Below are 23857 nucleotides of genomic sequence, written 5' to 3'. Positions count from 1 at the left end.
TAGGTCCCTACTTAGAATTCATCCCTTTAACAGTACTAAAGCAACAACTTGCCCATCTGAGGGAATTAAGCTGTGCACCCCACTTTCCTCAATACCCATTTACAGGACCATGCTTTGCTGAAACTGGGTGAAAAGAAGTGCTCACCACTCAGGTAGGACCATGTCTCTGCTGTTGCACTGTGATATTATTTGATAGATGCTTGCCTGGGGACACAGCACAACTCAGCTAATGTTTGGCTTACAGTGATTACTTGGACTTCCTATAGATATTCCTATATTAGTATATATATTCCCAATTAATGACTTAATTAATAACTTCATTGTTAATTTACTGGATGTGCATGCCTCCTTAAAAATGTTAAAATCCATGTTTAGTTTTGATATTGAGTTGCAGAGGAGGGATGTGTTAGCAGCCCTACAAAGCACACCTGTCCTGTATCTGCATTTTTTATTTGCCCAAAACCATCCTTGCAACTTTCTGTATAACAAAAACAAGTCACATACACATTGCACCTACCAAGAAAATTAACGTGCTTTTTATACTGCAACATTTCTAATAATACTGAGCATTAGAAATTAGTATTTTAAAAAAATTATGTTCTATGTTGAAATAAACAAATACTCATTAGTTAATTTAGCCTGTTTTGTTCCAACCAAACTCTGGTGTGTGGAATGAAGTTTTAAACTATTATAACTCTTGCCAAAATAATATTAGCTCACATTAGACTACTTATTTAAAAATATTTGCTAATTTGTTAAAATCTACTGTTCCATGCAATATGTCTCTTTGGAGAAAGTAGGAACAACTGATTAATGTAAGCAGAAACCAGCATAAAACATGGCAAGTCTTCCTCACCTTCCCTAAGTGCTAGAACATAATTAAGATACTTATAAATGTGAGTATAAATAAGAGATTCGAAAACCATTTAAAAGTCCCTAACAGTTCCTTTTTTTTCCTAATTATCAAAGACAGCACCAACAGCTAAACATTTTCCAATACTCCAACACTGAAGAATGTTTAAAGTATGTGAAGACTGTCTTGCACCCTTAATCCTGTGATCCAAGCCTACTGAAATTGCTCCCAGGTGTATAGTCTGTCTGCTTGGGTTCTAAGCTGGCATTAGCCACTAAAGGATGTCACACCTTTTTTTTTTTTAATAGCAGAAACAATATTGGATTTAGTTCAGTTAGACATTTAATAGTGGGATTTGCCAGACCATCACTGAAGACACTAGTTCATCTTGTCGCTGCTGCTTGGTCTTCTTGTTCACTCTTCTGTGTCCTTGGCCACCAGAAATTACTAATACTGAACTTGCTTTCACTTTCTTAGATTTCTGTCTTTTACTTTTAAATGAGATATTTTGATCCTTCAAAAGCTCATAAATGTTACTGTCTTCTGGTCTGTGTTCTAGGGAGCTTGATCCATGAGACAAAGTAAGGGATCCAGAAGATGATGACAAGTCACTTCTTTGTGCGATGGACCCCACTGAATCCCCCAGCCAAACTGCAGTGTCCTGGGTGTTACTAAGGGAAGAGCCTGGTCTTTCACTGTGCAGAATGTTCTTTTGGTCATCATCCTTAGGTTCTGAGCCAAGAGGGAGGCTGTTCCTCAGTTTGTTTCTGTTCTTCTTGTTTATAGATGTAGCTGTTACAAGAAACTTGACTGGGCTATTGTGTGCGTGGTATGACACCATTCCTCTTCCTGGAGCCAAAAAAAAGACACAATTAAAGAACATAATTTCTCAGACCACAATGTCCTACCATAATTAGTTCATGAAGTTTGCTCAGAACAGCATAACCCTTACAGCCCTATTATATGCATCCAGTCTTTCGCCTTGTGTGGACACTATTTACAGAAAAAAATAAGTACAAAAGTAATGTTCTACCACAAGTGTTTCAGCACTAATAAATCAGCTGAAATATGGTATATCAACTTTAGATGATGTATTTTTGTGCTCTGTTCTCACTACACCATGAACACAGAAATACTGCTGTCTTTTTAGCTGGCATCAACACAAATGTAACACTGAGTTTTCTCCAGTAATCTTCACATATTTTGTGTACCTCAAATCAATCCTGTTCCACCTCTGTACCTCTCCAGAACAGCATAAGAACGTCTGTTTCATTGCAACAGACCCATACACACTGTACAATAGGAATTAAAACTCATCCTTCTGGTTTTCTAGTTATTGTTACACATTCATAAGGAATTGACTGAACAATCTTTTTTTTTAAAGTATTTAATCTGTGGGATAGTGGTGGTACAAGGAAATTTACACAGTGCAAATCATTAGAACGCATGAAAAACAAATTGCACATGGCCAAATTGAGAAGCTGTAAGAGTATCAATAGATGTACCTTTTACAGCAAAAAAGGGAGAAAAAAAATTGCATTCCACCAAGTAAGCTACAATATGAAAAAGAGCTAGGTTAGCAAGGGGAAAAGCCCACAAACCTTATAAATCATTACATCCATCCCTAACTCCCAAATGCATTTCATGTTTTAAAACACATTCTGCTTTTAGAGGAAGTAAAATCATATAAAGATGTATTATCACTGTTGGAAACATAATGGGGAAAAAGCACCGTTTTTAAACTCAAAATACAGTTATCAAAGACTAAAAATACTGATCTCTAAATGTAATGTTGCTAGATCTGTGAAATCTGACAAATCTTGATCCCAGATAAATGCAAGAATATATGACATAAACTAAAATAATAAAAACAGAAAATGGAAGAATGAGAGATGTTTTGATTCTGCAACTATGCATGTTCTTGCAATTGCATTTATTTTCAAGTAAGATAGTTTCCAGATTTTTTTACAAAGCATTTATCCTGTGTCATACCAGATTATTGCTGCGTATTTTGCTGAACACAGAGGATTTTATTTTCATTTTGTGAAGTTACATAAGCTTTTTTTTTCCCCCTGGAGGAAGCTGCAAACAGCTTGCCTCATAAAATCTGCCAGCTTCCCTCTGCAACACAGAAGCTTGAGCAGAATTCTGAATCCAAAACACTGGGGAAAAGCCCCTGTTAAACACACTTTTAAAACCTTCCTTCTGCTAGTAGCTTAAGCACTTGTATAGTGATACAGCAGTATTTGTGTGTTTGTATTTCAAATGGGGTAATATGAATGTGACTTATAAATACATCTCTCCAGAATAAAAAACCTTGATCACTGTTAAAAAGTTAAATATATACTCTCATATATTCCAAGTCTCCAGTCTGGGGAAAAAGGGAACAAAACCGATTTATTAAAAAATAGTTAGACAACCTGCTCATTTTTCAGTTTGTGTCTCTAAACCTAATGCACCTATTTTCCCTAAATCTGGAAAAAAAGACTGTCTGCATTCTCTTCTAATCCCCAGATATTTGGCTGTAACCCGACAGGATTAATGCCTATCTCTTAAAGAACAGTTATCCCCTCTCAAACAAGTGAGACAAAACTAGACAAGTATTTGGATAATACTGTAAAGCTTGGAAGGAACAACAAGTATAATTTCATCACACAGCTCTTTTATCTAAACAATATATATAATTTTGCAGGTTCACTTAAGTTACTGGCAGAAGAGAAGTGACATCTTCAGTACTCAATCTGTTAGAGAAATTTCACTCACCAGTTACTTTGGGAATCCCCTGCAAGCGTGGCACTGGTAAGGCTACTATTATTCCCAGGTTTGTTCCAACCAGCAATAACCCATGGCACACCAGGAGGCTGGTCACAGAGACACGCTGCTGCCCTGTGGAGTTCAGCAAGTGCTCTGTTACTGAACAGTCATGACCTTTGCCTAGATCAAAGCAACTTCAGGCAAAGACTATCAGCTGTACCACGTCAATTCAGCAAAGCACTCCTCACAAAGGCAAATATTTCCTGGGTTATGGTATTACACTTCACATACATAAGAATTTAAATATTACTGAACTTCTGAAACCTTCTGCCCCAAATCTCTGAACCACAGCATCTAAAGGTGGACACAGACTGTCTCTACAAACATACTTTTATGAATAGGCTATGTTTGTATATTCCCAATAACAAAACTGAAAGGCATTTCACTTCACAATACTCAGCAACATTCTATACTCAAGACTCAATGCCTGTTCACTATTACTTATTTTCTCCTAGTTTTTAATTTGTGAAACTCTATCAGAAGTGCTGTGTCCATCTAAGTTTGGGTTCCTACATACAAGAATGGCATTGGCATATTGGAACAAGTCCAGTGGAAAGCAACCAAGATGATCAGGGGACCGGAGATATTAAAGGAAGTGCTGTCTGCACCTACCTTATGGAAGGATGTGCAGAAGACAGTCAGATTCTATCCACATGTGCACAGTGATGTGATAAGACATAACATGCTCAAATTTAGAGCATGGGAAAATTTTATTCTACACAGGGAAAACCTGCATCACCATAAAGGTGGTCAAAAAGTGCAATGGGTTGCTGAGAGAGGTGGTAGGATCTCCATCCTATCCAAAAGTATTAAAAATCTGGCTGAACAAGGCCTTGAACAACCAGGTCCAATCTGGTCTTCTTCAGGAAGGACGAACAAAACAGCTTCCAGAGTAAGTTCCAATCAAAATTACTCTATTATTCTATGCTTTTCTACGACACTATTTACAGGATTGCAATTTTTATGATGAAAACAAAGTAACTTTTGTTTGCAATGCTGTCTAAAAGTATGTTCGATTCAGTTTAGATGGATTTTCAAAATGGCCTTGACAAGTTTCAGAAACGGAAACCATGAGCTGCCCAAACTCTTGCCCAAGTTTATGGGGAGGAGCATTTGAACTCTGCTCAAAGCTCAAAGAGTTTCAGGTTCAAAACATACACATTCTTGGATTTATTATTAACTCTACATGTAAGAAAGCAGTCATTCCATCATCATAGCTCTTAAGTTGTGAATTGCTTCTTTAATAGGTCAAGATTTGGAATTTTATGTTTGATTTAACTTGAGTGAACCCTCATGTTCAACACTTTGGAGAAGGATCTTAATTATGGTGTTTCACAAATGAATGCATTTTCTGTCTTGTCCTTCGAAGCTGAGCTAATTTACATCCAAGAATACATGCATTACAGACTCACTGGGAAAGCAGGGAAGAAGCAACTTGACAATTGCCCAAAGCACTTGACTGGAAATCAGGAGGCAGACCACAGTCCAAGTCTTTCCTCACAGAACTTTACAAAACCAAAGTATTAACCTGGCAATGATGTGTTCTAAGAAGTTCACATAGGGTCAGATCTGGAATCCAAGGTCTGTCTACCTAAATGCACATCCTAAAACACCCTAAAGGCACAAAGATTAGGTCATACTGGTCAGGTGTAACAAGGACAAGTAAGTTTAAAAGGCTCCATCTACTTGTGCAGACCTTCAAAGACTCCCACGTTGAGTTCCATAACTATAGGTGTTTATGCTGGTAGGATTCATCATCCCTCCTCAGCTAAATACGCAAGGATGGTCTGTGTTGTAGACAAATTACAAATCTTTTGAAGTTTTCCCTTTCAGTGGGTTTTTTGTTTACCTGGGTTTGGTGTTAGAGTTTTTATTTTGGTTTTGTGTTGGCTTTTTTGAGATATTAATGAGATTAATTTAATTGCCAAAACAAAGCACACAAAGGCACTCCTTCAGCACAAAAGTCCCAACAGTAATGCCCAAATACCTCTGTGTTCTGGACTTTTCAAAAATCAGTATATGAATTCTGTGATTTAGAGCTCAGGTTTGCTCATGTTATTTACAACATGTGAGTCCTCTCCTACCTACCAGTTGCACCACAGCAAGTGCAAGCTAAGGTTAGCTTAACTTAGAGCTTGTTTTACAAACTACACAAATACTTGAGTGCAATTTTTTAACTTTTAATATTATCAAAAGCTCCAAGTACACTGTTGCCTCTCAATCCCCTGCAGAAGCAAGATGCTCCTATTTTAAACAATAGAACTGTAATGCTTTTTAAGCATTTAAAAGATAATATTAAATTCATGATTTCATCCTCCAAACCTGAAGCAACTTTTAGACAGTAATTTTTAATTGGGAAATACGTGTTATTCTTTCCATAGGTAAAAGCAGCAAATTATCAGCCAGCAATTTAGAATCTTAAACACTGAGCACAACCTAAAGTATGAAACAGCTACAGTGAGATCAAAACAAAAATTGTTTGCTGTGAAATCTTGGAAAAGCAGGAAATATCTGCATCTGAGAAGGTATTCTGAAATAACATAAAACAACTAAAAAAAGTATATATATAAAACATATATATATACAACTAAATTAAAATATTAATTTCTCTGCTAGCCAAGGTTAGAAATCATACTTATCTTTGTTATTTTCTGACTTTGTTTTGATATATTTCCAATTCAGAGAGAAATAGTCAATCCAAATCCCCAGAATGTATTATGCAATAAGCAGACAAATTAACAAGTTAAGGGAAAATAATAAACATATTCCAAAACCAATAAAATAGCCATCTTTAAATAACAACTTTTAGATCACACTGTACCAATGAGGAAAAAAATAGAGTCCATAAAATAATCTGAACAAGATCTTGACTTTACAAGAATTGAAGCCAATAATTAAGTGTATGGTCTGCTCTGTGTTCACCTTTCTCAGGTCTCTATTACAAGAGCCTCCAGAGCTGGATAAATCCTCATAGATCTGAATTCAACCCCAAGTAGGTGCAAAAACATTGCTGCATATCCTTTACATGGCCATGCTGCTCTTACAATGTAAAAAACCTGCCTACTGTACAGATCTATTGGGCTGACCGAAAGTTCTCTCATCTTTTTATCATTTCCCAGCAATGATCATAAAGCAACTGCATTACATCCCAGCATCTCACAGTAGAGCTGGTTTTCCTTAGAGAGGAAATTATACTTCTCTTTTTTCTTTGTTTTTGCCATCTGTTTCCAGGAAACACACATGCCATAAGAGGACATATGAATATAAACAGAATACAGTAAGTTATGCAGCTATCACCTCTTTGTTAAACAGGTACCCTGTCATCATCCATATGAACAAAGAAATATCAAGGACACAGTAATTACAGTAGTCTCTTTAAAAGGGCAAATTCTTTTAGAGCTGAAAGCAAAAATATGTTTAAGGATGTTCTTTAGTAAAATACTGACTGTGACTGTGAAAAAACAAGTGGGTCTGTCCATGTCCAGTATGATTTTTTTTGCTGTGAGCTGTGACAAAGGCTGAAAAAGTTGATCCTTCAGCTACAGATTTTATATTTAAGCATAAACTGGCTCTACAAATGACATATGTTGCACTAGTGAAATGTATGTATTTGTTTTCAAATGTTTATAGATTTCTCTGCTGCCCAGTATACCCTCTGTTAAGATAACAGAGCTGTGCTCAGGCTCCTTAAAAGCAATCCAGCTGTACTGTGGATCCACAGTGAACTAGACAGTGAAATAAACAGCTAGCTGGATCTATAACAGTGATTATGTTCTTCCTCTCAACTATTCTCCTCCTTTCACACATGGCATTTGGTCTTTCATTACAGAACACAATCTCGTTATACATGATTAAGAAATATTTCTGATGATAAATGAAGTAAGTAGTATTGCAGACCAGTCTAGACTAAATGTCTACCCCATAATCACCTCTGTGACCCTGGTTTCATTTCCAGTCCTGAATTCCTACATGCAAACTTTCCACAGCTCCAGAAAGTGAGAGCCTTCCAATCTCCAATACTCAGAAGTGGATTTTAAATTAGATTTAAAATTACTTCCGGCAGGTAAAAAAATCTGCCACACACGGTCTGGATTTTTGCATTACTAAACGTCACCAAATCATAAGGACAATCACCTTCTTTGCTACTTCACTCCCCTGTGATTCTGTCCTTTGTAAGACAGAGAGATGTGATATTTACAACTGTCTTCTCCTAAGAACAAAACCGGGAAAATTTAATGCTATGAGAAGTCATTATTAAGGTTATGAGACCCTCCTACTCCGCTTAGTTACTGCAGTTATCTTTTAAGTACAGTACTGTAACTCACAGTAACCATTCACAACAGTGACAGTAAGTTTTTCTTATACTGTATAACTACAAAAAAATTTCATTAACTTAATGAAGCAATGTTCCTCTTATTTACATTGCTTGAAATGAGGACAGAGATGACATCTCTAGGGAATCTAATGGGCCAGTATTACATATTGTTACTACTAAAATCCTGGGAAAAGTCCAGCTTCTTCAAATTATACAGAAATATTGCCTTTTAAAATCTCTCTTCTTAAAGACTCTTAGAAATATTTTTACGCCAATTTCTTCTCTCATTTCAATACCACTTGAATTTTTACTTATCTGTCATTTCTGCATATTAAGGAACTTCTGTTGAATTTCAGAAAGCTAGCAGAGCTGTTTCCTTTAGAACTAAACATCGTAAACATTTCTCATTAAGGCAAATACAGATATCGTATTTATATACACAGCTATTTAGCCATGTTGTAATTCAGTTTCACTTTGTTGCTTTTTTATCCTTTTTTTTTATCTCATTATATACTATATAGAACTTGACTTATTCTTTAGCTACTTTTAGTTCCAAAACTGCTGCTTTAGTCCTTACTGGTGCTTTATTATGTAAACCTCCTATTACTCTGTCTTTTAGCTTTTGTTGTTGCAGCAATTTTGAAATCATATAAAGAGGACTGAGAGCTGCTGCTAAATAATTGAATTTCAGTCTATTTTTAGAAAGGAGTCTCCCTTTCAACATTTGCTGTAATAATGTCCTACTCCCAAAATAAACTTCGATTTCCATTCACTGGTGTGCCTTCTGTGAAGACATTGAGAAAAAAAATGAACTAAAATGGGTAAGAATGACACCAAGGAGCTATAATTAGCTAGAACTCTTTTACAAAAATAATGATATGCTACATCAGCAGTTTTATTGCCATGGCAATGAACACAAAGCTAAATTTTTAGATATTTTTATATGCAGAAAATACATATAAGGGAGGTCTTACTACCCTTCCCCCCCACCCGCTATGAACAGCAGAACATACTAAAAATTAATAATTTTACAACTGATCTTGATTTCTTTGCACAATGCTGATGAATCCAATCAAATTATTTATTTATAGGCAGGTGATTTGCTGCTGTTCAGTGCTGGAGCTACAGGTCAAACAGCACATGTGAAAAGCACCCTGCCTAGAACATGACAAACAGACACAATTGATAATGGAGTTTTATTGTAAAGCTAATGTCATCTGAAAGAAAATATGGTAAGAAGACAGACTGAAAAAGTGAAACATTTTTGATGTAAGATTTATACCTAACTCCTGTGATAATATAAATAAAATCTCTGTGTGAGAAGAACTGGCTTCAGCTAGAAAAAAAACTAAGCAATAAAGCTGGCACACACATTGCCCATAAAAACTGCAGAAGCTTGGTCAATTCCAGTCTACAAACAGAAAGAATGGTTGCCCACTCATGGATACCTCATGTTCAGCCATGCTAGTACCACTTTTCTGTCTCTACTCCCAGCACCACCCCAGCTCCCACCTGATGCACTTACTGATGCTGAGGTCCTTGTCACTCACTTGCTAAACTGACACAAGCCATTTCAACTGCCTATTGAACATCTTCTGTCTTAAAATGCGTAAAGAGCTTTAATTTTTAAAATTTTATCTTAACAGCCACAGGTTAGATTTAAGACTAACCATTTAATTCAACAAATTAGAGCTCCGGTCAGCACAACACTGAACACACTCCAAAATGGCAGCATGTGAGTTGTTCAGCCGAGTTCCCTGGATCTACTGATGTAACTAAAATTAAGAAAGTGGTTTTTTGGTCCAGATCCTAGGCAAAATGATTCCATGTACTTGATTCTAAGGTTCCAAAAGCAAATGCTAATCTCAACAAAGTAAACACATTTTCATGACAGATTACATTGTCCAACTGTTTCACAGTCACACAATATGACCAAACAGAAGAATCCACCTGCTTATCTACCTAATCACATTGATAACCTCTAAGGAGAAGAGCTGTTACTCAACCAGCTCACTGCACACATCTCACCTGGGCAGCAGATGGACTATAACTTACTAAAGCAAATAGTCAGGAGACACTTATCAGACTCAAAATCCAAGATGAATCTTCTGCTTCTGGCCTAATCTACATCCTTGGAGAGCAACAGTGATAGAACAAAAATGTTACCATATGATGCAATTCAGCTACCTGGCAACATATTGTGAACAGGTGTGGCAATGTTAACATCCTGGAGGTGTTTCAGTGTTTCTGTGTGGAACAGTCGAAGAGTAGATCCAGATGTGAAGGCAATCCAGACTCCCACTCCAGCCACAGCCATGTGAGAGATCACCATCCCTTCCTCTTGATGGGCTTCAAAATGGTTCTGCAAGAAAAACAAGGGCTCTGTGGGGAGATGCAGTCAAGGACATCACTCAACCTTTCTTACCAGCATTTCAGTGCAGGCACTGTATCTTAACCTCTTTGACAAGGACAAAGCTTCCTCTGCATTGCTCAGGGTATGTTCTGATAGCCACATATTATATGTTAATTTCCCTGGGACTTTTTTTTGGAAATATATCACCATTAGTATAAAAGGATTCTCAGCTCTTAAGCCAAGGTTCCATCTAACAACAGAGCAACTCCAATTTTCTGGTTTTTAAAAATATTGCATGATAGGGGCTGGCAAGCCAGAAACAGCTCAGACTTAAAAGGATTTTGTATTTCTTTATTTTTACTCCTTTGGGAAAACTACCACAGCTGTACTTTTATCTATAGCAGAACATCTATTTCATCAATGAAAAAACATGTTTCTTTTGTTCTTCCAGGGGGTCTTTTCATAACAAGAATAATGTAATAAAAAGTCATATTTAGATAGTGTTTAAGAATATAAACACACAATTATTTGCTCAATTACACACATAACAATGTCAGCCTTAATATTGTGGTTTGGTTTTTGATGCTTCTGAATTTCACAAGTATTAGCTATTGTTTCTCATTATAAAAGCCAAAATCCTCTTTCTATATGTAAGTAACACAACAATTTGAAGATAGACCTTTTTCCTTGAGCTAGTGCCAGTTACAACCTGGCTCCAAGGAAGGCAGAAACCTCTCTCTCTGTATGTCTCTATTAACATGTGAGATAAAGCTGTAGTAAAGTTTCTTAATCATTAACAAGAAGAAAGGACTTTTCTTTAACACCAGTTTTGTCTTGTAAGAAGACTAAAGTTGAACACAGCCTTTTGTTGTTGTGCCAGCTATTATCAGAAAGCCAGTCTGATAAACACACAACTTACTTAGCTAAATAAATGACTAACTGTTCCTTGGATAAAAATCTCTCGCTGAGGGTTATGGAAGTAATAAGTGCTCTAATATTCACTTAACTTACTATATACTCTTTATTACATTTGCAGGTAAAATGTAGAAGTACCTCCTCCTTCCTTGTGAAATACACCTAAATTTTCCAGGTGTTACAATTAAGAGTTAGATTTTGGTATTTTTTTCATTAAAATTGAAATATAATAGTGTTATAGATATATTGTTGAAATTTCCCATCAAAATTCAACTAACAGGCTAAGATCAGAGACAAAGAATAATAATTTAGGATTTCCACAAAGCATAACTTTTGGTATTATGTTTAGTCTTAATTGTTTTTTCATACTTTATTACTGCAAAACTTATTATTTTCACTGAGAAATTTCTGTTTAAAGAGAATGGGAATTATCTACTGTGTTTTTCATTTGTTAATGTTATTCCTCCAATGTTCAGTTTTTAAGTGTTACTGTATTACCTTTTCATTCTTTGAATAATAACACTGCAGAATAAGCAGTGCAGGTAAGCAGTGCAGTGTAGGTAAGCAACTCTGGAAGGCACATTTATATTCACTGTTTTCTTCAAGTAACTACTACATTTGTTACCAAATGATACACAAAATTTGAAAATCATAAAATTTATTCAACAGAAGAATTTATCCATAAAAAACATCTTTCAAAGACAGAAACAGCCCTTATGGCTAGATTTGCTGATATTCTCATCACACATGTTCCGTTGCAAAAAACATTCTAAAAATATTTACATTATTTATAGACTCATACATCCCTACACTGGTGAGTAAGTGGCTTTTCAGAACTTCTAGGGGATAGACCCACAGCTGCTGAAGCAAACCTGACCAGCAACTTGTACTCTTTGAAATTAGAAGAAAAATTAAGAAGATTGTAAAAAATTTTTCTCTGGAGTGATCTGACCACAGCTGACAACTATGTTGGTGCCACTGAAAACAACTTGCTAGTGCATTTTTGTCACATTCCATTTTTACCAGCCAATTCATTATACTCCCACTTAAGTCTGCCCTCCCATTGGTACAGCTGTCTGCTGGAACACACACACCCATTTGAACTAAAACTGTATACTGCAAACATAACAAGACCTGTAGAAAGAACTATTCTTCTCACTGAAAGGGTCTTCTAACATGGAGAAAGAACTTACCCCAAAACTGCACCTTGTTATGCATAAATCTTTGCATAAAGGACAGCTTTGACATCTGTTTCAATTACATGTCTATCTGAAAACCAGTGAGCTGGCCTTTTACTTCTATTATTTTTTATTTTTTTTATAACAAGAAATACAGACACAAAAGAACAAAGATGTCATTCCTTTTGTTAGTAAAAGAATTGAACTCCATTTTCTTTTTGTCTTTTAGTTTTCATACCTACATTCCTCCCTATTCAAAGCCTGGCTTTTCCCCTTCAGGCTCTCCCATTCTAACTACAGCAGCACAGGAGCTGCAGAAAGCATCATGGATGCCACAATGGAGGCCAGCAGAACCCTTCTTTTCAGGGTGTGTTCTCTTACACCAAACTGCACTAAGAGATGAAGCACGATTTCTCCAGCTTCAGGTGAAGAGGATAATGGGTGCCATTACCCTCAACATCAAACAAATGCCTTTCACTGCTTTAAAGAAGTTACAGTACTTGGGCAACACACATTCATGTACAGGTATTTCCATTTTTTTTGTTTACTCAACTTAAACTTTCAGTGTAACTCCTCTATAGTTAGCAAAGTTTTAAAAACAAGACAAGACAGGCTAGGATAGAATGACACTCTGATGACACAGTGACTTTATTAAATACTCTGGCACTTTTTGAAGTTTTGAAACAAGCACAAACTGCCTTTGCAGAGTACAAGGATCTCCAGGCACAAGGGACCATTATTGGATGTACCCACCAGCAATACAAGTGTAAGATCTAGGGTCAAAACTAAGTGACCAATTTCTTGTTCACAGAAAGAGGATCAGAGTATCTAATTAATAAATAACAGCAATTGATGCATTTCTCATGTATGCCCTGCCAAGGATCTTGAGGCATTGTGCCAGTCTGGGGCATTGTGCCAGCAAAAGACATTACCTAAAACATTCTATTACAGTAATATATCATTAGAATAAGTGAATTGAGAGTCTTACCCATATCAGAGGGAGGAAAAAAGAAGTGAGTAGTATGCAAATCCAATACATACAATGCCAAACCTGTTCATTTACTAAAGATTATTAAATAAAGAAAAGATCTTAAATAAAGATCTTAACAAAGCAAGGAGGCATGGAATGAGATTGTCTTAGAGGATAATGTACTTTGCACTTAGCAAACACACAGAGAGTTAAATATGAGATACCTGTGAAGCAAAGAGTGCTTCACAAGAACAAGTTTAAAAAAGTCTTGAATATGCTCATGGACTTGCACAAATATGGCCTTAAAATCTTGCCAGATGCCTTTACAGATAATGTACATGATGCAGAGCACACAGTATGTATGCATGACAGTAGTATGAACTAGCAAGCAGCTGCATTGCAGTATACAATGAAATATATTCATTGTATATATCCATATATATATATGGATATAGATATATATCCATATATCCACATTAAGTATATGGAGATACACAGGAGTTCAGTAAAGAGGGAAGAGTAACAGGTGAGCCCTGTGCTTGGATGCCTGCTGATAAAGATGTTTCTGTAAACAATCTGGAGTCAAATCATTACTACTAACTCTCAACAAAAGAGAGCACAGAGGGACAACAAACACTTCCTTGCTGCTGCTTCCCCTCATAGCAAAGATTCTTCCCTTCACAGTAAGGAAGAGGCAGCTCAGATGTTAAAATATTTGCTATAGACAGAGTTTAAATTGCCTCATGTATTGTATAATATTGAAACAATATTGCCAGTCAATGTGGTAAAGACAACATAGCAGATCACTTTTGGAAACAAACCTGCGAAGTTATCAAAACAAGTCAGGTCACTAAGTAGGCAGCAAAACTGAAAACATTAGTGACCTGTTTAGTCTGGTGAGATGATGAGAAAATCATCAGTATGTCTTAGTACTCATAAAGAAGCAGCAGAAAATCACTACTAGTTCACAATTCCATAGGGAAGATGACACACTATGCCATGGGAATTCGTGTAAAATAAAAAAGATGATCCTCAGCCAGATGTACAGAAAATGATCATGTTCTTGAAATTATTTATATTGAGAAAAAAAAGAACTCATATGCACCATTTCTTATATGTTGCTTGCTTCAGCACTTGTGTACAACAGACCTGTAATAACCTGAGCTCTGACTACAACAGATGGTTTAGTTGAGAAATGAGAAGAAACCTTCTGTGATGCTTTTATAGGAAAATCTGTAGTAACAGCTGAAAAAATGAAACTGCCACGTCTGAGAGATACTGGTACAGTACTTGTTATTTTATGTCTCCAAACTTCTGTTTTCAACACTGCAGTCCATGATATTTTACTGTATTGTGACAGAGTAAGCTTTAAATATTATTTGATCCTCAAAGTTTGTTCTCCTATGTCTAGCATAGCCAAAACTGCAGCCATACCTGACTTAGGGAGAGCTTTGTTACAGAATTAGGCCAAACTTGACAAACTTATTTACAGAGATCTGGCTGCAGGAATCCAGCCTCACACAGGAACAACCTGGCTGATTTCTTACCATTTTCCTAGTGAGAATCTGAGAGATTTTACTAAAGTCTGTAGAACAGCAACCATGTGTTCCCAGAGGCTGTGAACTAATGTAAATTCATTTCAAGCACCTATCCAAATCACTCATCCAAAATCTTTCCTTAATCACACCATTCAAACTACCACCAAAACAAGCCTTAAAAAAAAGCAAAGTAGGATAATAGATACAATCCAAGCATATTATTAGATGAAACAAATCTCTCAGAAAGCACAGAAAAAGACAGAGGAAATCAGGATGTTAGCTATTTCCCTGCAAACCCATGACAGTGACTCACAGAATCAATTGTACCAAACAGACAATTGTTGGGAGAAAACATGATCATCAAAGAAAAAAATGCAGCAACAAAGCACACAAAGAAAAAGGCTGTGAGCTCATCATGACTCCTGTTTGAAACAACTTCATGGCTGTAAACATCATGCAATTCAGGGACACTCTATTGTAGGCTGAAGGAGAGGTTGAACTCCTAATGTTTCATCAACTCTTAACTTTGGACTACTAAGATGTTCTTTTGGTGAAAGCTGTAACTTTGACAGAAATAAGGGTTTAACATTTTCTGAAAAATATGGTCACAAATATTAGTTTGAACACTTAACACTCTTTTCTCATTCTGAAAAAGCTGGCTTTTGTGTAATTATTTGTCAGAACGTGCTCTTATGCAAATAAAAATTTTGTAAGTCACCAAGAAGAGAAACTCTGAAAAACTATATTATGAAATTATCACAAAGTACAAGTAACATCTAACTATATATAGGCAGTCTCTTAGTTAAACCTCCTTCTGTAATTAACATGAAATTCCTACAGGCACCCACTTCTCTGCTGCCTTACCTCAGATTCCATTTTTAAGAAAATCTCTTGCCCCAGATGCTCTATCATTTCCAAGCACCTTACAGAAACCAGTGGGTAAATGGGAGCAAGGTCTAATCATCAGCAGAGAACAAAACAGCAGAATTACAAACTAAGGGAGTTAGATTTAAAAGATCTGAGACCACATTCAATAAAAAGCTTCCTGAATCATGATGCTTCTTAAACACATTTTCATCTTTAAATTTTACCACTTGTACCCTGAAGCATAATAGGTGAGCAATGCTTTTAAAAACATTTACCTCTATGGAATGTGTCACAGTGCTGATTATAAAAATTTGTCCACCACATGCAGCCCAAATGGTCTCCTCCATCACAAGCAGACTTCTAACAGGCAGAACCCCCAATTTAACTATCTTCTGAGGTTCCATGTTCCATGTTCCATCTTAAAAAAAAAGAAAAAGGTTATAACCAACCAAGTGATCTTTGCTTTAAAACAGCTCTGAAAAGTCCACTGCTTGAATTTCTGCAAGTTGCCATTTCAAGCTACACTGTGATTTGTGTTTGGTTACTTTTAGCCTCCAGGGTAAATTTGTAAGGATAAAACAACATTAAGGGGAAAACTCAAACCTTAGTATTCATACATTTATCAACAGAGGAAATTTCATCAAGATTAAATGATAATTCAAGAATCCCGCATTGCTGTTCTGATACAACTGCTTCCCTTTCCAGAGGAAACACAGTCAGAAATCCATGGCTGACACAATTGTCTCCAACTCAGAGGGAGTTCACAACCAACTTACTTCAAGATGAATCAGTTTCTAACTAGAACAGAATAATCTTTCATGTGCAAAGTAGTCAGGAAGATTTTTACTGTAGGCTCTAATGAGTGCAGATCACTCTCTAAGAGCATTTTGATGGAATGGACCTTCCTGCTACTACTAGATGCTTCATTTAAGACAGAAATTAAAACAAAAGAAGAAATTAAAACTTGGTCTTGTACCATATTTTCACTTTTCTTACTTTTCCCACTAATTATAAAACCCACAGTGTTTTCTTTGGACTGCATTTAGCAGATCTAAATTAAATTATGCATGTGTATGTGGCACAATCTGTTATTCAGTGAGGTTGTGGTAAGAACTGCATGCTTCCACCTATTGCTATGGTCACTCTCAACTGCCACCTCTTTGAAACAAGGAATAGCAGATTATTTATCCCCAAATTTAAGAATCAGCAACATGAACTTCTTGAAACAGTTGTCGCTTTATATTTATACATACAAATTGACATACCAAGTATGTCAATAATAATTTTAATGATTTCATATTAGTTTATATATTCTAAGTGCTCATTGAATATAGTCTCAAAGATGACATTTCTATATATTATGATTTATTAATACTATAAAAATCTGTTAAAAGTAACTGGGTTTTATACAGAGATAAAATATTTCAAAAAGCACCACTGCTTCACTGAAAAGCCCTCTTCCTGCACAAGCTGCAGAAAAGTTGTCTACTTTTTTGACACTGGTTTCACCTCAGTAACCACTTAAATTTTGACTGATTAGACCAAAGTAAACATATCTTTAGACAAGCACTTAAGTACAATTTTTTTTCTCTTCCCTCCTGAAAACAAGTGCATCTTCTATTGTTTGCTTAGAGAATGGGGGTAAGAAATTTCCTGCTTCATCAGTAACAGTAGCAACAACAATAATGAGAAGCCTCAGTTCTGGAGTACTTCTCAAAATTTCTGTCATCTCTGTGATACAACCTTCGCTGAGTCATTCTCACGATGTGGCTCTCTTCTGAAAGCATCTTTGTAAAAGTGACATTTAGTTTCAGGCTGTCAAAATAATTTTCATTATTTTAGTTTACACATTGAGAAGAGTGCTTCCAGTTACAAGCCTGCAAACTCTCCCAGCAATGTCAGAGTCACTGTGTTCTCTATGACTCATATGTACTATTAGTAGCAAACAAACTTCTGGAAAAGTTTCCATTCTTTAACAACCACATTATCCACAAATTAAATTCTAAATTGCCCATAGCCAATGATTGCTGTAACCACTGCAGGCAGTGCAAAGCCTTCAGAGAGTGAAGCTGCACACGTGTGTGTCACAACTTACACTGTGCAATGGATCCTGGCTGCAGAAGTTTAACAACAATCTGTAGCACCATTCTTAGGGATAAACACAGCATAATTCTGGTACATTCTTCCTGTCTTTTCTGAAGGATAAGGACTATGAATTTGGGCAAGGAGCAGATAAGCTGAGCAAAAAGTTATCTTTACAAGTTATATTTTCACACTGAATAAAACCATTAATATAAAACAAAGAGTTCATGGAACTTGACAATTCTTTCTCTTAAATACATTCAAACTATAATTTATATATAAAGCATAGCTGGTACTGAAACAACAGGAAAATACGGATTTTCAGGATCTCAACTGTGGACTCATTTACATGTTGCTTAAATTAAATTTCAAACATCTAATGTTTTTATTATTTTTTTTAATCTGGACCCTTATGCCCTGAAGTTCCATGTAATCCTCAGACAACTAAGCATTAAGCCTTATTAATAATTTTGATCAATGTAAGAAGGTGATTTCAATACTATCAATGTTATAAATACCAACTTAGTAATGAATATCTGATTCAACATACATGCCTAAAAAAACTCAGTTCTCACAAAACTATTTTCTGTTGGTGCGCGTGTGTGTGTGTGTGTGTGTGTGTGTGTGTGTTAACAGAGTACTTGACAATCCAGTTTAAAAGTTCTGTAGGACTGGACATATGAAGAAGCTGAGATAGAGGCCTCATGTCTTTCATCTTACCATGATTTCAGGAAAAAAGAAACCCTGAAGTACCACTAGATATATCAGCCCAGGGAAAATCCAAAGCTGACACTCTACACTATGACCCTAGTCATGTGATAAGGCTATTCTCTGGTGCTTTTTTTATTTCTTCCCACAAATATTGCTGCCTTCCAGATCAGACAGCATTTGGAGGAGAAAAAAAGGGTAGGGGGACACTCTCTGGTCTAGTAATTAGAGCAGTATTCAAAGGGTGTGTCAGCTGTGTTCTGGACCCTGCCTCAGTGAATGATTAATTAATTATACAAAGTGGAATGGCACTACGAAGACAAATTAAATCTGTGCATCTCTCTCTTCTCATTTTGTGGCAGCCAGGAAAATCTCTTGAGAGTGGAAATCACGGGTAAAAAAAAACACTCAAGCAAGGCAAGGGATTAAGCCTGATAATCCGACATACTTCTGTAAATGCTTTAACCACAGGCTGCTGGCTGAAAGTAAGATCACAACTTCATTTTGCTGACCAAGAATTTTATCACCCATCTCCAAAATTACTTAGCAAGTCTGTGTCTAGCTCTCAAGTGGTTTAAAACTATCAAAATCACACTTTGAAGAAAACATAATGCTTGCCCTGCCTCTCCCTCCAGATCTCAGCAGACCCAGTTCAATACCTGCCTGCACAGACTTCATTCATGGCTATTTCATGTTATCTGTCTGATCCAGTGTTCATGGCTTCTAAAATCTAAGGGGAAAGAAGCATCATCTCTATTTGACTTGTGTAAACACCTGCAGATTCAAGACATGCTTATGTAAGTACTTTCAACAACTGGCACTATCCAGGTACTTAAAATTAGTCACAGCACTTGAGAAAAAAAAGATAAGGAACAGCCTTGTTTGATGCTATAAAATCCTTTGCTAGTAACTGACTAAAATAAGTTTATTTTTTCCTGGCAAAAGAGAAAAGAAGCAAGCCAAAATAAAATTTTTGCCAACAGAATCTCAAGGCATACTGTATGAATTGCAGGTACAGCTGTTTGCAGGAAAGAGATGTGTCTGCAAAATCTGAGAACAGGGTCAAAGATAGAAATGAATCCAGGGGCTTCTGGAAATTAGATGTCATATATTTATATTGTATATAAGATGTCTGATATTTGAATATTAAATGAGTAATTAAAAATAGAAGACAGATTTTATACTAATAGATCTGTGTTATGTCACTGTGTTGTGCCACTATTTTTAATACTCTTTGTAAGTTATATTTCTCCAGAAGTTACATGCCATAGTTTATATAACAGTGTTGAACAGTATCTTGCAATGCATATATCATGTTTAGCTGCATTAAAGTCTCTCATGTACATAAAGTATTTCTAAGACTTTAACGTAAAAGGCCATTATTTCCATTAGTGCAATGTTATTAGTCTTGTGATTTTTATGAATTTGAAAAATTAGTTTATCCTTCTATTAACTCAAATTTAATTAGATAAGAAAAGTTTTAAAACAATGTCTATTTTATCTCTCTGTTGTTTGTTTCCACAAAACCCAATGAAGGAAAGTAATACTATTTTACAATATTTCATAAGAATAAGCTTTCTATTATTAATTTATAAATATTTTAAATATTTAGTACTTTAATAATTGTAATTAGTTGGGGCACTCAGCTCTTCATATGAGATAACCTAACAACATATAGTTTATTTCCTCAGAAAGTCTTTTCAAAGTTTGTAGTAGTCTTCCCTTCCTTTATGCTTTCAGTCAAGCTGAACTGAGCAGGCGTTTTTGTTGACAGCTTCCTCTCTTTCTTAGCAGCACTATTGATGGTTTCACAACAGAGCTGCCAACACAGCCCTGGGAACAGCAGTTCTTGGTTAATTAGTGCAGTGGAGCACAAACATTTTTTCCATCACATAGCACATAAACCAGCACTGTGGAGGAGCAAAATGGTACCTACAGAATTCAAAAGTTTAGCACATTCTTGTCACTTGAAAATAAGTCAAAACACTCAGGCCTGCTCTTCTAAACAATGTGTAACTAGGAATGTCCTATATTGTGCATGCATACTCATTTTTTCTCCCAGACACATCAAATTCTTCAAGCTAAACAGCTGACAGAGCTCTTCCTAAATTTATAAAGGGTGGTGCTGGAGGTCCCAACATCAGATACACAAATGAGACTGAAAGCAATGTCAGTATTTCTGGTAATTAGTATTACATGACACTGCAAAGACAACAGTATTTTATCTCTGTTGCAGTGTCACTGCTCTAGTCCCCTCCCTAACAGCTTAATAGCAATGCTTATTTTTCACAGCAGTATCACTCACAATGTCTACTTCTAAGTGGCAATCACATGCCAGAAATCCACTCTTCAGACAAGCCAGAGCCGCACATGGATCCACTCAAGCTCTGACTTTGACATCAGTGTTTTACGTTCCATATATTCTTCCTTTCCTCAATTTGTCAGATGACACAAGGGTCTTACCAAATCCATCAAGGTACCTCACCAGTTAAATGACTTGCTACTCCTTCATTGTTGTAACTGTCTCCCCTTACCCTTGTATTTCCTTTCAGTTTTCATCATTTTCCTTTATATCAATCCTCTGAAAATGCTCGCTTGATTAGTGCCACAAGGCTTTAGACAGGTAAGTAATCAAAACTTCTGACCAACTTCAGAGCTGCCTATGCTCTTACCAGTGAAGTTTCTTCTGTTCTGTGCACGGCCAAAATTGCCTCAGCTATTATTTCACCTGACCAAATTCTTACTGAGCTACTAAAATATTAATTCTTCTACTTTCTGCCAGAATAATTCCAAGCTTTTATTTTCTTTTTCCTGTTTCTCTCCTGTGCTCTTCACAGGACTTTATGAAAAGGAAATGTATATCAATGTCTAGAAAAAAGGAAGTAGCTGGAACTGACTACAGTATATCAGGAACAATACACCTATATTATATAAAGATTGTGATTTCCCTTTCCTAAGATACTTTTTTGACTTTTTTGAAGTCAAACACACACTGACCTTTTTTGCTATTACATCACTCAGAAAACACATCTGCTGGGCTGTCTGCAATCATCACAAAGGGGCTTTGTTATGTTTTTTTAAACAAAGATAATGCAACACTTTTACCTCTTTTAAGCATGTTTTGCATGGAAATATTAACTCAGCCAGAGGCAAAAACTAAATGCAGAATTTTTCAGAATGATAACTGCGCAAATGTTCATAGACCTGTAAAGTAAATTCTCAACAAACAATGTGTCAGAAATTTTGTAATCTACATCATTCCCATTCCTATATAGAACAGCATTTAATTCACTAGCTGTCTCACAGATCCCAAAACAAGTCTTCTCACACACATCAAACTAAGGATTAGTGAGGATAATTATCAGGGGTAGTATTTTTACAAGTAACATATTAGCTGACCTGCACCCTAGTGTTCTGTGATATTTTCACAAATCACCATGTTAGCTCACATTTAAGAGACAAGTAGATTTTACAGCATCAGCACCGCAAGACTTTACTTTTAGTTTATGTTCAAATACATTAAAGTATGTATCTTTAAGTTCTTAAAAATTCATAAGATACTAAAAAGTACTTTTTACCTTCATTTGTGAAAATTCATGGATACAGAGGTGTCTTACTAAAATATGACTACCCTTCAGAAAGAAAGTTGTGCACCTCCTACTCTCTCACCAGCATGGCACTTGCTCCTTGCTTTACTGTACAGACTTCTCAGTTTCCATTTTTTACTGCTTCAAGATAAGACTTTCTGCAGCCAGAGAGCACTCTGGATGCTGTCAATCTGACAAAGTTCTCTAGTGAACAAAGTCAGAAGAAAGCACTTGCTGTTTGTAAACAAACGTAATGGATATTTATATGCACTGACCCCTCTGAGAACAACTGGAGAAATTAGAGCTATTTGGGACCTACAAACCAAATGACACAGGCCATGGGTCTCTGACCACACAGAGTAAGGCATTGAGTTTCAGTGACTGAACTGATCCAGGCAGTTTCTGCCCAGGGAGGAAGACAAAAGGAGCCCAACTCTATCACAGACTGTGAGATAGATTTTCATCCTAGAAGAAATATCCTTTCTCCTTCATAGAATCCTGTAACAGGCTGCACAACCATTTTTCCTGTGCATCTCACAACATTTGTCCTTCTCAGGTTTCAAATCAAGGTGTAATGTGGTAATATATTTCACATTCACTTTTAAATCTTTACTGAATCTCCTTTACGGTGACAGATCAAAACCCATGCTGAAGTGCATGGCTGAAAAGTAAACCCCTCTGCAGAACAGAAGGCAACCCTGATGAATTGCACAAAGCTCCTCAGAGGTTGCATTCCCCCCCTCCCATTTCACTGCTTGGATTCCTTTGTTTGGTAAATAGGTCAGTGCTCATAAAAACACCCCTCCAGGGCTGACTGCCTCACATAACCACAGCAGGCAACTACAAGGAAGACAGACACCAACATGGCAGCAGCTGAATCACACAACTTCAATGGGGCATGGAGAACTGAAATAAGCCATACTGACCAATAAGGAGAGGGACTAAGATTAACTGACAAGACTCAGAAAATACCATTATTATTTCTCATCTCAAAGTTCCAGTGATCAGACTTTGACAGGCTCTGTGATCATCTCACTGCCCAAAACCAGTGTCTTCAGAAGAAGATAAACAGGGGATGCTATGATTCTGGTCAGTGCAAAACCTTCATCTCATAACCAGACTGTAATGCAGTCTGGTTAACAGCTCTGCCCCATCTTTAACATTCTCTATAGATATGCAACCCAAGACTCATTTCTTAGCTATACTGCCAAGGATGTCAGTTGTGTTTTTGAAGTAGTCTTTTCTGGAAGAAGTTGAATTATAGTAATTGCAGTCTTAAAACAGCTTAAATACACCAATACATTTCAGAGAAGTTGACATATTCACTTTAATACCCCTCCCAGGCATGTAGAGAAACTGAAATACCAAAAATATTATAAACCTAGGATCAAGACCTCACTCCTGTGCCTGAAAAGCAAAGAAAAAAAAATGCTACTCAGTGGTAAAAACCCCAGTGTTTTAAAGGGAACTGAAATCTAATGTTTGGCTTCAGATCACAGACAACAGCTCAACAGGAATCCTACTGGGTTCAAGATGACAACTTGACAAAGGAAGTCTCTTTCCCAACACTTTTGCCCAGATCCTTTGTTGCTTGGGAAAAAAAAAAAAAAGTATCCTGTACCTTTCCCAAACAAAGTCTTTATATGAGCCAACAATAGACATATGATTTGTTCCAAG

General features: G+C 36.3%; 1 protein-coding gene across 1 annotated transcript in view; it reads right to left on the bottom strand.

Moving 5' to 3' along the window:
* Positions 1–1187: 1187 nt before the first annotated feature.
* ARHGEF10 (Rho guanine nucleotide exchange factor 10) overlaps positions 1188–23857 on the bottom strand; it is a 79619-nt gene continuing 56949 nt past the window's right edge. The window contains exons 25-28 of the mRNA XM_062488532.1: positions 16079–16221; positions 10170–10344; positions 3617–3739; positions 1188–1702 (exon numbers count right to left, since the gene is read on the bottom strand). Coding sequence (XP_062344516.1) covers positions 1188–1702; positions 3617–3739; positions 10170–10344; positions 16079–16221 — 956 coding nt within the window. The remainder of the gene's footprint in view (positions 1703–3616; positions 3740–10169; positions 10345–16078; positions 16222–23857) is intronic.

The sequence above is a fragment of the Cinclus cinclus genome, chromosome 3 (assembly GCF_963662255.1).
Source record: "Cinclus cinclus chromosome 3, bCinCin1.1, whole genome shotgun sequence".
NCBI classification, from domain to species: domain Eukaryota; kingdom Metazoa; phylum Chordata; class Aves; order Passeriformes; family Cinclidae; genus Cinclus; species Cinclus cinclus.
Note: the sequence above shows the minus strand (reverse complement) of the source record. Positions and strands in the feature narration are given on the sequence as shown.